At 49.5% G+C, this 15,000-nt stretch overlaps 1 protein-coding gene across 1 annotated transcript in view; it reads right to left on the bottom strand.

The window, feature by feature from the left end:
• The window catches only part of LOC311315866 (protocadherin-8-like), a gene marked incomplete at both ends in the record, with an annotated part of 3,616 nt that extends 967 nt beyond the window's left edge, over nucleotides 1–2,649 (bottom strand). Inside the window, one exon of the mRNA XM_084446564.1 lies at nucleotides 232–2,649. Coding sequence (XP_084302690.1) covers nucleotides 232–2,649 — 2,418 coding nt within the window. The remainder of the gene's footprint in view (nucleotides 1–231) is intronic.
• Between the last annotated feature and the right edge of the window lie 12,351 nt (nucleotides 2,650–15,000).

Here is a 15,000-nt window from a genome sequence, read left to right as displayed (position 1 = left end):
CACACACACACACATGAATAAACACCATGTCCTGTCTCACTCTCATCTATACACACACACACACACATGAATAAACACCATGTCCTGTCTCACTCTCATCTATACACACACACACACACACATTAATAAACACCATGTCCTGTCTCACTCTCATCTATACACACACACACACACACACACACACACACACACACACACACATGAATAGTACATTTGAGAGCAGCATCTCACCTGGTGTTTGCTGGCGCGAGCGTTGCTGTCGGGGAGGAACCCGCCGGGCGCGTCGCTGCCGTCCTCGGAGGCCGAGCAGAGGAGCGTTCCTCCGGGGGGGGAGGAGGCGAAGCCGCCCGGCTGGCTGGAGTACGAGTGGCCGTCGAACCCGGCTCCGCCCACGTCTCCGTGCAGAGGCAGCAGGGGGTTGTCGGCGTGGCTCCTCCCGCGGTCCAGCGTCCCTTTCTCTCCGTACGAGTCACCGTCCTCGCCGCTCTTCTCTCGTTTGCGCCGAGTGCAGGTGGTGGCGATGAGGATGATGGCGAGCAGGAGGAGCGTGCAGCTGCCGGCCAGGACAACGATGATGACCACGGACAGGTCCCACGGAGCCCGCGCCTCGTCAGCGCCGCCCGTCTGGTACACGGTCTGGTCGCTCGGCGGGGGGCCCGCGGTGACCAGGAAGTGGAGTGTGGCGGTGGAGGTGAGCGCCGGCCTCCCGTGGTCGCTCGCCATCACGGTAACGCTCAGGGTGTCGTCCACCTCGTGACTCACCGGGCGGCTGAGGTAGATCTCTCCGGTGGCTTTGTTCACGGAGAACATGGCCGTCTCCCCGCCTGCCAGGCCGTAGGTCAGCTCGGCGTTGGCGCCCTCGTCTGCGTCCCGCGCCTCCACCCTGGCGACGACGTAGCCTGCCGGCGCGTCCCGGGGCAACAGCACCTCAGCGGAGCCGTTGCTAAGCGCCGGCCGCATGATCAGCGGAGCGTTGTCGTTCTGGTCCACGATCCGCACGGACACGCTGGCGCTGCCGCTGAGGGCCGGGGAGCCGGCGTCGCTCGCCAGGACGCGCAGGTCCAGCTGCTTCATCACCTCGTAGTTGAAGCTCCGCAGGGCGTAGAGAGAGCCGCTCGCCGGGTCCACCGACACAAACGTGGAGATGGGGGAGCCCATGAGGTAGGTGTCCGCGAGCTTGTAGCTGACCTTCCCGTTCTGACCCATGTCCATGTCTCTCGCCACCACGGTGGTGATGTAGGACCCTGGGGCGTTGTTCTCCACTACCGCAACCTCATACACGGGCTTACTGAACACCGGCGCGTTGTCGTTCTCGTCCGTTAACCGGATGGTATACTGGGTAATGGTCCTGAACGGCGGGGAGCCTAAATCCTCTGCCACCACCGTTAGATTGTACTCTGGAATCTTTTCTCTGTCTAGCGGGCTGGTACTCACGATCATGAAGCTGTCTTCGTACGCCTGCTGCAGCCGGAAGTGGTCGTGGCCGTAGAGCGAGCAGGTCACCTGTCCGTTCGCCCCGGAGTCCCGGTCCGACGTGCTGACCAGAGCCACGAAGCTCTCCCGCGCAGCCGCCTCGGTGATGTACGCGATTCCCGCCGTGATGGAGGTCATAGGAGTGATGGAGATCTCCGGCGCGTTGTCATTGACGTCCTGCACCTGAACCACGATCTTACAGATGGCCGGGCTCGGGTTCGGACCCAGATCGGTTGCTTGAACGTCGAATTCGTACGTATTCTTGCTCTCGAAGTCGATGGGGCTCTCGAGAGTGAGACGTCCGGTTTTCCGGTCCACTCTGAAAAGTTGTCTTATCTCGGAGGGCACCTGGTTACCGAATCCGTACACCACCTCCCCGTTCAGCCCCTCATCCGGGTCTTCTGCGTTCAGGTCCAGTAGGAGAAAGCCAACCGGTGCATCCTCGGGAAGGTCCACAGTGAAGCTGTTCCGGTCGAATACCGGGCTGTTATCGTTATAGTCTTTCACCTTGACGTTTATGCGCGTGGTTCCCGTGCGGGACGGGTTCCCGGTGTCCATGGCCACGAGCTCCAGCGCGTAAGAGTCCCCGGTCTCCCGGTCCAGCTCCTTCATGAGCACGAGCTCCGCATATTTAACCCCGTCGGCTCTGCTGAGCACGTCAATGGAAAAGTGGCTGTTAACAGAGATCTGGTAGCTCTGGATATAGTTCAACCCCACGTCCTCATCCACGGCGAAGTCTAATGGGATCCTCGTCCCCACTGCCGTGTTCTCAGAGATCTCTAGGCTCGACTCTTTCCGTGGAAACTCGGGGGAGTTATCGTTAATGTCCTTGACCTCCACCTCGACGTGGATGAGTTTGAACTGCTCTTTGGAGAAGCTGACCACATCAAAGGCAATGTGGCAGTGCTGGGTGTGTTTGCACATTCTCTCCCTGTCTATTCTCTCTCCGATACTCAGTTGCCCGTCGCTTTCTCTCAGACGGATAAAAGATGAGTTAAACTGTTTCATCATCCTGAAATTAGTCTTCGAGCCCGATGAGGGACTCGAGATGTCCTTGGCCAAGTTTCCGATAACAGTTCCCGGGGCGTCCTCTTCAAATGTTTGATATTTGACAGTCTTTGCTTGAGTGAGAGCGGTTAGGAGAGCCGAGCACAGCATCCACCCCACTCGCCTCATCCTGCCAGGTTAAGAAAAGATATTTAAAAAAACAACTAAACTGACCTTACTTAGGCTATGTCAGCCTACTAAAAACAAAAACACTTGTCAGTTTGAATTCCTCACAGTCTTCCTTGCTTGCCAGTGCTGCTTTGGGACGCTGGAATTAAAAAAGCCATAGGTCCGCAGAGTCCCTCGTGCTCTCTCTCTGCTCTCTCTCTCTGCTCTCTCTCTCTCTCTCTCTGCTCTCTCTCTCTCCTCGTGCTCTCTCTCTCCTCGTGCTCTCTCTCTCTCCTCTCTCTCTCTCCTCGTGCTCTCTCTCTCTCTCTGCTCTCTCTCTGCTCTCTCTCTCTCTCTCTCTCTCCTCTCTCTCTCTCTCTCTCCTCGTGCTCTCTCTCTCTCTCTGCTCTCTCTCTCTCTCTCTCTCTCTCTCTCTCTCTCTCTCTCTCTCTCTCTCTCTCTCTGCTCTCTCTCTCTCTCTCTGCTCTCTCTGCTCTCTCTCTCTCTCTGCTCTCTCAGCGCGAGGGCTGCAGTGGCGCGAGGGTTTATACGGCGCAGCATGCAAATGAGCTGCACTGTGACCAATCCGCGCCTTTGAAAATGGAAAAGGGGAAAAGGGGACTTCTGAAAGACCTCTAAACCTGTTTAGACATTCCTGGACTGTGCGGGGAAACTTGGCACCGTTATGTGGGACTAAACGCGGGACTTGATTTAATATAGCCTATTTAGTTTCCAATGCTTGTTTATGTTCCCGGGGCGGTTAAATGAGTCTGCGCATATCACATGGGGGCATGAGGAGATGCGCAGTGTCCCTGAGCTTAGAGGACAAAGCATTTTGAATAACATTGTTCACCATTCAGAAGTCACATTTGAGCACTATTTACTTACAGCCTATCTCGGACACGGAAGGTGCCCCTATACTGGCGGATTGCATGGCGGATGGATTCAAGGATAGAAGGCTAGATGTGTGTGAATTCCCTGAGCCTGACTCTCCATCCTAAGAGCCCCTCATCCAGAGAGGACTGTGCCTCTCCTGAGCAGAACCCCCATCGCTGGCTTCGTTGTAGAATATGGTTTTGAAATATGCAGTCAGAGAGAGAGAGATATGCCTCGAAACGTTGGATCGACTCTTCTGAAAAGCCATTCCACACATGTGGCGATGTGGTGCCACCGGTGAACAATCGTGTAGTCCAGCAATTCCCTCCTGCTGCGAGGATGTGGGTTTGGTTTTATCGCCATTCATAATTCAATAAATCAGCCCCAGAGCGGCTTCCACAATGTGTTGTAATCCAATAGTTTTTGGATTTCAAATCCTATCATCAGATTATATTTAGCTCAATAAAATGGCTATCCGCATCCGTCCACTTAAAAATTGATTTTATTCTAATTCTAGTGCAGCTCAGATCGGGATGTTAGCGGGAGTGGGGATTCGGTAATTAAAGCCGGTGTAACGGGCCGGTTTAACATGCTCTCCTTGTCCTCGCCTGCCAGAACAGAACCGCGCAGGTGAAGATAAAACACACACATACACACACACACACACACACACACACACACACACACACACACACACACACACACACACACACACACAGCCTACACACACTCGGGACTCCACACACCCGTTACAAATGGGATCTGGCTGCAAACGCAGGGGGGTTTCTCAGGATTTCAATAGTGAGATTATATCAAAGGCGTATGAAGCCCTCGTTAGTAGCAGCGTTATAATGGCATGGCAGGGTCTGTATTGTCCCGTGAGCCGCCTGTGGGGACCCTACCCCCCGCTGCTCTCACACGCACTCCGCCTAACAGCGACAGAATGAGCCCCCCGTCTCTCCCGCCCCAGCCCCGGCCACGACGCCTTTCATTACACGGGAGATGAGAGATGAATTGCCCGGGACATGAAGGTATACCTCGTATTAAAATACATTTAGAAACCGGCCTGGGCCCCTTCACGCCTCTTTAAGAGATTTTCCCTTTCTTCACACACACGCACGCGCGCGCGCGCGCACACACACACACACACACACAGATCTGAAGGGCAACACTTGCCTTCCAGAAGCTAATATCACATGACACCAAAGAACCCATCTGCCACAAACGGGCAGTTCACAGGCTAAAGCCTGACATGAGCGTGTTGAGACGCAGTGGTGGTGGTGGCCCAGTACAATAGTAAAAGGTTTAGGGTTAGTGTTAGTGGTGGTGGACCAGTACAATAGTAAAAGGTTTAGGGTTAGGGTTAGTGGTGGTGGACCAGTAGGCTACAATAGTAAAAGGTTTAGGGTTAGTGTTAGTGGTGGCCCAGTACAATAGTAAAAGGTTTAGGGTTAGTGTTAGTGGTGGCCCAGTACAATAGTAAAAGGTTTAGGGTTAGGGTTAGTGGTGGTGGTGGCCCAGTATAATAGTAAAAGGCAGCAATAATTAGCAATTAGCAACATACATACTTTTATCACTTTATCCAACCCTTCTTCATAAAGAGAATTAAAAGCTCTCCAAACCAATTACATTTAAGTGAAAGCAAAGAGCCGTTCTATTCAGCTGTTGTGCTTAGCGAGGCCTATGGTAGCCTGTATGGTCCAATGCTCATGGAGGATTCTTGTGTTGGTTCTCTATTCTTTGTATGGTTTTAAGAGTAGGCCTATAGGCTACTCAGAACGGTATTCTGATAGACGCTTCAGTGTTCACAGAGAGAGAGCAATCAATAGCAAATTACACTATGTTGAGTCTCGCCTTGCGGATTAAGTAGTGCTGTTTGAGTGTGAGTGTGTGTGTGTGTGTGTGTGTGTGTGTGTGTGAGAGAGAGAGAGAGAGAGAGAGAGAGAAAGAGAGAGAGAGAAAGAGAGGGAGGGGGTTCTGCAGAATTATGCAGGACAGACTTTCAAACTGAAAGCTGTCCCTTTGTGCGCGCATGCTTTCACTGCCCTCCGGCCGAGGCACGCAGCGCGCACACCTCATTCTCTCACGTGATCTGTGTGTCAATCTGGCCCGTCTGCACGCGAGTTCAACAATAGTAGAATTAGAGCGATTCTCTAAAATCCCCTTCATTCTTCACGAGATGTATTAGCATTTTCTTCAAAAATATTTTTGGAGGAGCCTCCGTCCCTCCCCCCTCCTCCCCTCAAGGCATTGTGGTCCCATTTGCTCTGGTGATCGCTGGGTATTTGAGGTCTGGAGTTGGTCGCCTGATCCTTGCTACTTGTTGAGGCTTAACTCATTGAAATGGAAACGAGGCGATTTGGTCTCTATTGTCAGTATGATAAGCAGCTGTGAATGGACGAAGAGAGGGGGACAGGAGGGGTGTGAAAGAGAGGGGGATCTAAGATAATCGATCCTCTAGTCGCTCAGGGTGCAAAGCTATATCTCGAGCCCCCTGCTAACCTTTGCTTAACTCGCGTGCCACCGCGAGCGCGCATCATCTAATTAGTTCCTAGCGCGATTCAGCGACTAATTATCCAATTATCACTTCTCTCGCAGAGAAGGCACTCGAGGGTCCGTCAGGGATAACGGACTATTCTCTCATTATCGAAATATGTGAAGTGTCAATGCACCGTTCAGCTCAGTGGAAGAGTCTTAACACTTTAGAGTCACGCCCTTTTATAGTCCCGTTAAGACATATAGGGTTAGGGTTATATGCACATATGCACTGTCCTGTAGGTGTAGGCACGAGGGCATGGAAATGAGATCCGCTTTGTCCGCATGTGGGCCTATAGGTCTGCATGTTCAATACAGAAAATGAAAGAAGAAGAAAAAAGATAGGCCTACATGTCCTAGTCGTCCTAACATTGCCATACCATCCCCAAACAGCTGATAAAACAAGATACATGACCTCGCCAATTTAGTTTGGAACATCTGAAAAACGTGGTAGGGCCTAAACACCATATATCCTTTGTGTTTCAATACATTTTCGTTTAATGTTTTGGGCTGATCAAGAAGAAACATATTGAAAATTATTGTCACCTTTGGGACAATTCTTTCCACCAGAAAAGGCTGTGAATGAGATATGAGGCAAGACAAGAAACATGGGGCTGACACCAGATTGGTGACATCAAGCTGCATTAACATCCTCATTTCTTCAGATTCTTCCCTCTTTCTCGCCTTTTTTTTTAGTTAACTTCTGCTCAGATCCATCACTTCCCAGCCCATCTGTCGGTGATAGCTGCAACACTTTGAATACATTCTAGCTTCGCACAAACAAAATGGTTAACATCTCATGAATACTGCTTTTTACACCCATACACAGACCGAGGAAACTTTAGGGGCAGCGAAGTCGCTAGTGCAAAGAAATCTGTCTTCCGCCACTCCCTCCTCTTCCACTTCATTACCGGTTTTGTGTTCGGTGGCGGCAATCTGTGCGGCCCTGCCCGGCAGCTTTCTAATGACTTTCCAATAGTGATTTAAAGGGTTCCTCCCACTCTCTCCTCCTCTCTCTACTCCTCCTTCCTCCTCTGTCGCTCCTCTCTGTCCCATCTTTCTCTTCAGCCCCCCCCCCTCCCCCTATTCCAGACTCATTAGCTTTTGTCTGGTTTCTGGCCTCACGGCTTCACTGAGGCATTTCAGCAAGAGGCAGGAGGTCAAAGGGGCATAGAGATGGTCTCTCTGAAGGCTTGAATGAGGGGATGGCGTTACTGGGGTGAAGAGCAACCAGGCTATATGCTATATCCCCTAACCCTAACCCTAAACATATCCCCCATAAGTTACTGAGAGAACGTTTTGGTTAGCTGAAATAGCTTAGAATTCAGGGGGTCAAGGAAGCAAGTATAGGGGTCTGGTTAGGTTTGTGGGTTAGGCTATAATAGACCAATACCAAAGATAGAGGGTTGGAATCCAGCGGTGAGCAGGAGGTGTTCCATGTGTTCAGCTGTGAGCTGTGAGGAGAAGGAGGTGTTCCATGTGTTCAGCGGTGAGCTGTGAGGAGAAGGAGGTGTTCCATGTGTTCAGCGGTGAGCTGTGAGGAGAAGGAGGTGTTCCATGTGTTCAGCTGTGAGCTGTGAGGAGAAGGAGGTGTTCCATGTGTTCAGCTGTGAGCTGTGAGGAGAAGGAGGTGTTCCATGTGTTCAGCGGTGAGCTGTGAGGAGAAGGAGGTGTTCCATGTGTTCAGCGGTGAGCTGTGAGGAGAAGGAGGTGTTCCATGTGTTCAGCGGTGAGCTGTGAGGAGAAGGAGGTGTTCCATGTGTTCAGCGGTGAGCAGGAGGTGTTCCATGTGTTCAGCGGTGAGCTGTGAGGAGAAGGAGGTGTTCCATGTGTTCAGCGGTGAGCTGTGAGGAGAAGGAGGTGTTCCATGTGTTCAGCGGTGAGCTGTGAGGAGAAGGAGGTGTTCCATGTGTTCAGCGGTGAGCTGTGAGGAGAAGGAGGTGTTCCATGTGTTCAGCGGTGAGCTGTGAGGAGAAGGAGGTGTTCCATGTGTTCAGCGGTGAGCTGTGAGGAGAAGGAGGTGTTCCATGTGTTCAGTGGTGAGCTGTGAGGAGAAGGAGGTGTTCCATGTGTTCAGTGGTGTGTTCAGTGCACATACCTGCGTCAGGAGAGAGACAGATTGTGTGATAATTGTGTGAACAGATGGGCGGTTGGGCTGTGCAGGGGGGCAGGCAGTCGTTGGTTATCATTCATGTGAAGTTATGCAGCTCTCCCTCCCTCCTACCCTCCTTCCTACCCTCCCTCCTACCCTCCTTCCTACCCTCCCTCCTACCCTCCCTCCTACCCTCCCTAAGTGAGCAGCGCTATAGTTGCCCTGATGAGGAGGGGTTGTGCTTGTTTAATGCATTTAAAACTGCAGCACTCTACTCTGCTCCCAGAAACTGTAGGAACTAGTAGAACCTACTGCCTTCAGAATCAATGTCATGAATCATCCACAAGCTTCAGATTCATACCCACTGAGGCCTGTCAGGGGCGTGGAGGCCAGAACTCTGCATGACTCCGCTGTGGGCCTTAACTTTCAGCCACAACCCAGTAACCTACTTTAGAGAGTTGATGAGTCATACGCAGAACCTACTTTAGAGTCGATGAGTCATACGCAGAACCTACTTTAGAGTCAATGAGTCATACGCAGAACCTACTTTAGAGTCAATGAGTCATACGCAGAACCTACTTTAGAGTCAATGAGTCATACTTTAGAGTGAAAATCGGTCTGGAATTTTTTGTGTCCTGGTCCAAAGAATGAATGGTAGTGAATGGAGGTGAATGGAGGTGAATGGCGGTGAATGGAGGTGAATGGCGGTGAATGGAGGTGAATGGCATTGAATGGAGGTGAATGGTGGTGAATGAAGGTGAATGGCCGTGAAATTGAGGTGAATGGAGGTGAATGGTCGGCTGTGTTTGGGCGGCTCGTGGACCCGCCCCAGAATTCGGATGCGCTCCAAATTGAATGGGTTGTAGGTTGTTGTTGTTGGGTTGTTGTTGGCTCATACTACACCTTCCACCAAGTTTCATGAAAATCGGTGCATTAGTTTTTGTGTAATCCTGCTAAGAGACGTACGTAGTACTTATGGAAAACATGGCGGAGGTAATAAACTATTCCTTTTCAACACTATGATCACCTGTTTTTTAAGAAGCAATATGGATAGCACACACACATACACTCACACACACACATATACACATGTGCACACTCACACATACATGTGTGCGCATACACACACACAAATGTGTCGGCGCATATAGCCTATTCCCACAAGCGCCAGCTAGAGAGTATTTGAAGAAAGGCTGGTTTCCCCATGGGAGTAAACAGCTTGTATTATGCAGAGAGGCTATGCATGAAAACTTCCCAAACTCAGAAACTTCACAATGCGCACAATAATACACTAATCAATATTTCAACTTGGCTATGGTTGTTCATAGGCATGAGACAAAGCTATATAGCACAGAGAGAAACACTGAAATATTACACAGGTAGACATTCCCATGAGAAAAGTCGAGGTTTACTGATAAACCTACCCTATGTATCTGGGAGAAATCTTGTGTGACCCACATAGCCTGAAATCCCACTTTGCCACTAAAAATGATTTTGTCAACATAAAGATCTTAACCTATACAGAAAACTAAGTGAAGGACACACTCACGCATGCATGCACACACACACACACACACACACACACACACACACACACACACACACACGCACACACACACACACACACACACACACACACATTGTGAATGAGCAGTCAGAAAAGGTGTAGGCATTGAGGTTGTATGATCATTAGTGGGGAATGAAGGAAACATACCTATCCTCATTTTGCTAACAGACCTTAACCACAAAGCAGAATGTGGGCTATCATAAAACTACAATCAAGCGCCATCAAAGCTCTCCCTTGAGGAGGCGTATAGTTCTTCATCGCACTTCCGCCGAAGCGGCCTATTTCTCTGCAGAAGCATATATTTGTAACTTTTGTCGCATTCATCCGTGTGAGAAAAGCCTGCATTCGATTATCTTAACTGTTTCTGTCTGTTAAAAAATAATAAAATAAATAAAAATGGGAAGAAACTTTTAAATTCTGGCTTTGCTGCTGGAGAAAAACAGAAGCCAACGTTTTATAAAAGGGACCAAAGCTCTAGCCTGGTAAACCTCATTAGATAGAATACTGTTATGTATTCCAAGACTAGGCTACTGACACTGGCTGCTACGTGCAGTAAAACCTATTGACCTACAGCCACCTGCAGTCCCAACTGCCTTTTTGGTCTCATTGGTGTCATGACCTAATAGGTTTTAATGGTGAGAGGTCAAAGCATGGCGTGGTTAACCAGAGCCTACTCAGGATATAGCCCGAAACCGATGACAATTGTTTTTCATTGGCATTAAAATTAATGAGATATAGACCCAAATACAGTAGGGTTCCATGCGCGTTATGATTTTATTAGTTGTAATGATCATCTAATATGTTTAGCCTGGTCGCAGTCGCGCGCGCAGACCTGTGTATTTGTTGGGCAGATGGTTACCCTCAACCCCTGACCCCCCGCAGATGTCTCGACCAAAAAACAAACTCCATCATGAGGGACTGGAAAATCGGTAATACACCGGAACCGAATTGTCAATAACCAGGAACAATTAAACGCGTTCAAGCGCGAGCTCTCGCAGCGCCGCGCGCTCGTTACTGCGTGAAAGATGTTGTGATGGTTGTGAAAGATGTTGTGATGGTTGAGAAGATGAAAGCGTCCCGGAGACGTGCGGGTGACGGATGGGCAGGGCGTGAATGGGGCTGCGGTGGCCATGCATACATTAAGGGTTAAGTGAGCCATCATCCACAAACGTTTGCATTTATTGACGAACAACAGGCAGAGCTTTACAAGTATGTTTTTGAATAATTTCTCTCCTACTAAAATCTGATATTACAGTATTTGAGGCTGTCCAAAGGCCTATCAAGATTAGCGAGTTTAGTTCCATCATATCCATCCCTCATAAGGCTATTATTTTGTGTGGCCAGCAGCTTACCTCTAGCCTATGCAATTCAACCTTTTCCATCAATTAGCCATTTGATAAACCTATTTCAAAAATACACTTTGGGATCTGAGGGTCTACTTCAGACTGTTTCTCTCGGCCTGAACAGAGCGAGCATTTCCACATGACATCATGAAGGAACCCCCGCAGGCAGAATGAAGGAACCCCCGCAGGCAGAATGCCAGTGGAATGCACGAGGCAGGTGTAAATTTAAACTCTTAATAAGGCGCGTCAAAAGCATCAAAAGCGCACCGTGCTGCGTCATTCTACCTCTACAACAATAGCCCTTTCCTCGCTAAACGGCGGTGAATGGAAGTGAGCTGCGGGAGTTGTATTATAGCACACAACCCCCGTGGACAGTAGGTTAACCAGCCAGGGCAAGTAGACGTCTATCCAAGCCTTAACTAGACCAGAATGCAGCAGTTCCTATAGACTTGCCAGCTCGGGTTCATCCTCGTCCGTGTTTGTTTGTGCGTGGCTGTAAGCCAGCGCACCATAGATAGCCTGATTACCATTACCGTTTCAAAATGAGTTATTATTAAAACCGTGTTCGATTACTGTTCTTTGAATAACCATGGTAACCATAGACATACTGTCAGACATAATTCCCAGTTTGGACTTCAGAGGAAATGAAACTCTAGCAAGTCTCACAGACACAGGGTTAGGGTCAGTCTAACCCTAACCCTAACCCTAACTCTAACTCTAACTCTAGCAAGTCTCACAGACACAGGCAGTAGTGAGCAAGGTGAAGCAAGTCTAACAGACACAGGCAGTAGTGAGCAATGTGAATTTGTTGTTGTCGTGCTGGAATAGCAGAAGGTGGACTAGTGGAGAGATTTTTCAGCCTTCTAATGCCGGGTGCGACAATCGGAGGGGCGTTCCCGAATCAAGGCTTGTCGGAACCGATTATCTGCCCAAATAATCCTGTAGTGTGTGAGGTGTTAAATGATCCTGTAGTGTGTGAGGTGTTTACTCACTAAATGATCCTGTAGTGTGTGAGGTGTTTACTGACTAAATGATCCTGTAGTGTGTGAGGTGTTTACTGACTAAATGATCCTGTAGTGTGTGAGGTGTTTACTCACTAAATGATCATGTAGTGTGTGAGGTGTTTACTGACTAAATGATCCTGTAGTGTGTGAGGTGTTTACTCACTAAATGATCCTGTAGTGTGTGAGGTGTTAAATGATCCTGTAGTGTGTGAGGTGTTAAATGATCCAGTAGTGTGTGAGGTGTTTACTCACTAAATGATCCAGTAGTGTGTGAGGTGTTTACTCACTAAATGATCCTGTAGTGTGAGAGGTGTTTACTCACTAAATGATCCTGTAGTGTGTGAGGTGTTTACTCACTAAATGATCCTGTAGTGTGTGAGGTGTTTACTCACTAAATGATCCTGTAGTGTGAGGTGTTTACCGACCTAATCTTAACGTTCCTGACTGATCGGAGTCTCCCCAATTTTGAATTGTAAATATCAAACATGTTTGATATTTATCCTTGGGACAGCGATGGAATACTAAGCGGAAACCCACAGTAGCCAATGAGAGAGCTGACTGGGAAGCGTCACCAAGATTTTTGGTAGCTACGCGACAGAAACATGGCTGGTAATAACAATAACAAGAGGACCGTTGTCTCCCTAGCTAGGTGGACAGTCCAAATGGAGGATGTGTCTCCCGAGCTAGGTGGACAGTCCAAATGGAAGACAGGCTTGTTGAGTTGTGGAGAGAACCGAGCTAGGTGGAGAGTCCAAATGGAAGACAGGCTTGTTGAGTCGTGGAGAGAACCGAGCTAGGTGGACAGTCCAAATGGAGGACAGGCTTGTTGAGTCGTGGAGAGAACCGAGCTAGGTGGAGAGTCCAAATGGAGGACAGCCTTGTTGAGTCGTGGAGAGAACCGAGCTAGGTGGACAGTCCAAATGGAGGACAGGCTTGTTGAGTCGTGGAGAGAACCGAGCTAGGTGGAGAGTCCAAATGGAGGACAGGCTTGTTGAGTCGTGGAGAGAACCGAGCTAGGTGGAGAGTCCAAATGGAGGACAGGCTTGTTGAGTCGTGGAGAGAACCGAGCTAGGTGGAGAGTCCAAATGGAGGACAGGCTTGTTGAGTCGTGGAGAGAACCGAGCTAGGTGGACAGTCCAAATGGAGGACAGGCTTGTTGAGTCGTGGAGAGAACCGAGCTAGGTGGAGAGTCCAAATGGAGGACAGGCTTGTTGAGTCGTGGAGAGAACCGAGCTAGGTGGAGAGTCCAAATGGAAGACAGGCTTGTTGAGTCGTGGAGAGAACCGAGCTAGGTGGAGAGTCCAAATGGAGGACAGGCTTGTTGAGTTGTGGAGAGAACACGAGTGCTTGTTCAACGTATCCTGCAAAACATACCATAACAGGACTGACAAAGAAAAGAGTTTGGCTCAATATCCATGGTTTTGGATGTACCAGGTGAGCTAGGGAAAATGCTAAAGCTAACATAACGTTATCTGTAAACATTTAGTGTGGCAAAGTTATGTGTGGTAGAGAGACGTTTGTGTAAAGCCTCTATTAGAAAACATTTCATTGCAGTTCAGGAAGTGAAGACCATGTTTATTTTGTCTGAAGTTACATTTGATCACGCAAGTTTCTGTGAGATCGCATTTCCCTGGAATGAATCGCCACTCTGAAATCGTGTAGTGTGACTGCGTCTTGACTGAATCGTGTAGTGTGCGGTCCTGCGTCTTGACTGAATCGTGTAGTGTGACTGCGTCTTGACTGAATCGTGTAGTGTGACTGCGTCTTGACTGAATCGTGGAGTGTGACTGCGTCTTGACTGAATCGTGGAGTGTGACTGCGTCTTGACTGAATCGTGGAGTGTGCGGTCCTGCGTCTTGACTGAATCGTGGAGTGTGCGGTCCTGCGTCTTGACTGAATCGTGGAGTGTGCGGTCCTGCGTCTTGACTGAATCGTGGAGTGTGCGGTCCTGCGTCTTGACTGAATCGTGGAGTGTGAGGTCCTGCGTCTTGACTGAATCATGGAGTGTGCGGTCCTGCGTCTTGACTGAATCGTGGAGTGTGCGGTCCTGCGTCTTGACTGAATCGTGTAGTGTGCGGTCCTGTGTCTTGACTGAATCGTGGAGTGTGCGGTCCTGCGTCTTGACTGAATCGTGGAGTGTGCGTTCTTACAAAGGTATAGTGGTACTATGCATTAGATAGAATCATTCAGGAGCCGGATGGCTTGCAGAAAGAAGCCCTTCCTGAGTCTCTCTGTCCTTGCCCTGTGTGTGCGGTATCTTTTCCCTGATTGTAGCAGAGAGAACAGTCCATTGCCTGGGTGGCTGGGGTCTCTCAGGATCCTGTTGGCCTTGGTCTTGTATCTTTTGGAGTAGATCTCTTCAAGGTGGGGGAGTGGCCCCCCAGGGTATGTTCAGCTGACCGTACCACTCTCTGTAGGGCCTTACTATCCTGAGAGCTGCTGTTCCCGTACCAGGTGGTGTTATTCCCAGTCAGGATGCTCTCGATCGTGGATGAGTAGAAGCTCCGTCGGATCTAGTGGGACGGATGATAACTCAGACAGGAAGTTCTTCTGTGCCGATATACCTCTAGGCTTTCTCTAGTTAGTGCAGCTAACCCAGAACCAGTGACCGCGTGATGATCTCCTATTATCTAGACAAGACACGTTTGGGCTTTTTGGCCCACGGACAAGCGAGGCTTTCATTAAAGTGACTACTTCTGTCCAGAACGGCCAGATAAGAGGCATCTACAGGATCCATGTGGCACAGTCATGGCACTGCAAGTGCGTAGGAGAGAGAGAGAGAGAGAGAGAGAGAGAGAGAGCGAGAGAGAGAGAGATTATGTGTAGGCCTATGTGTCTGGTTTCCTCTCCTGTCCTGTCACTCACATGTCATCAGCTGGATGAGAAGGTGGTGCTAACCCTAACCCCGATACACAAAGCTGCCCTACTTTCCGCTCTTATGAAGAATGTAAATGA

This window comes from Borostomias antarcticus (genome assembly GCF_949987555.1).
Source record: "Borostomias antarcticus genome assembly, chromosome: 12".
NCBI classification, from domain to species: Eukaryota; Metazoa; Chordata; class Actinopteri; order Stomiiformes; family Stomiidae; genus Borostomias; species Borostomias antarcticus.
This window is presented reverse-complemented; position numbering and strand designations above follow the sequence as displayed.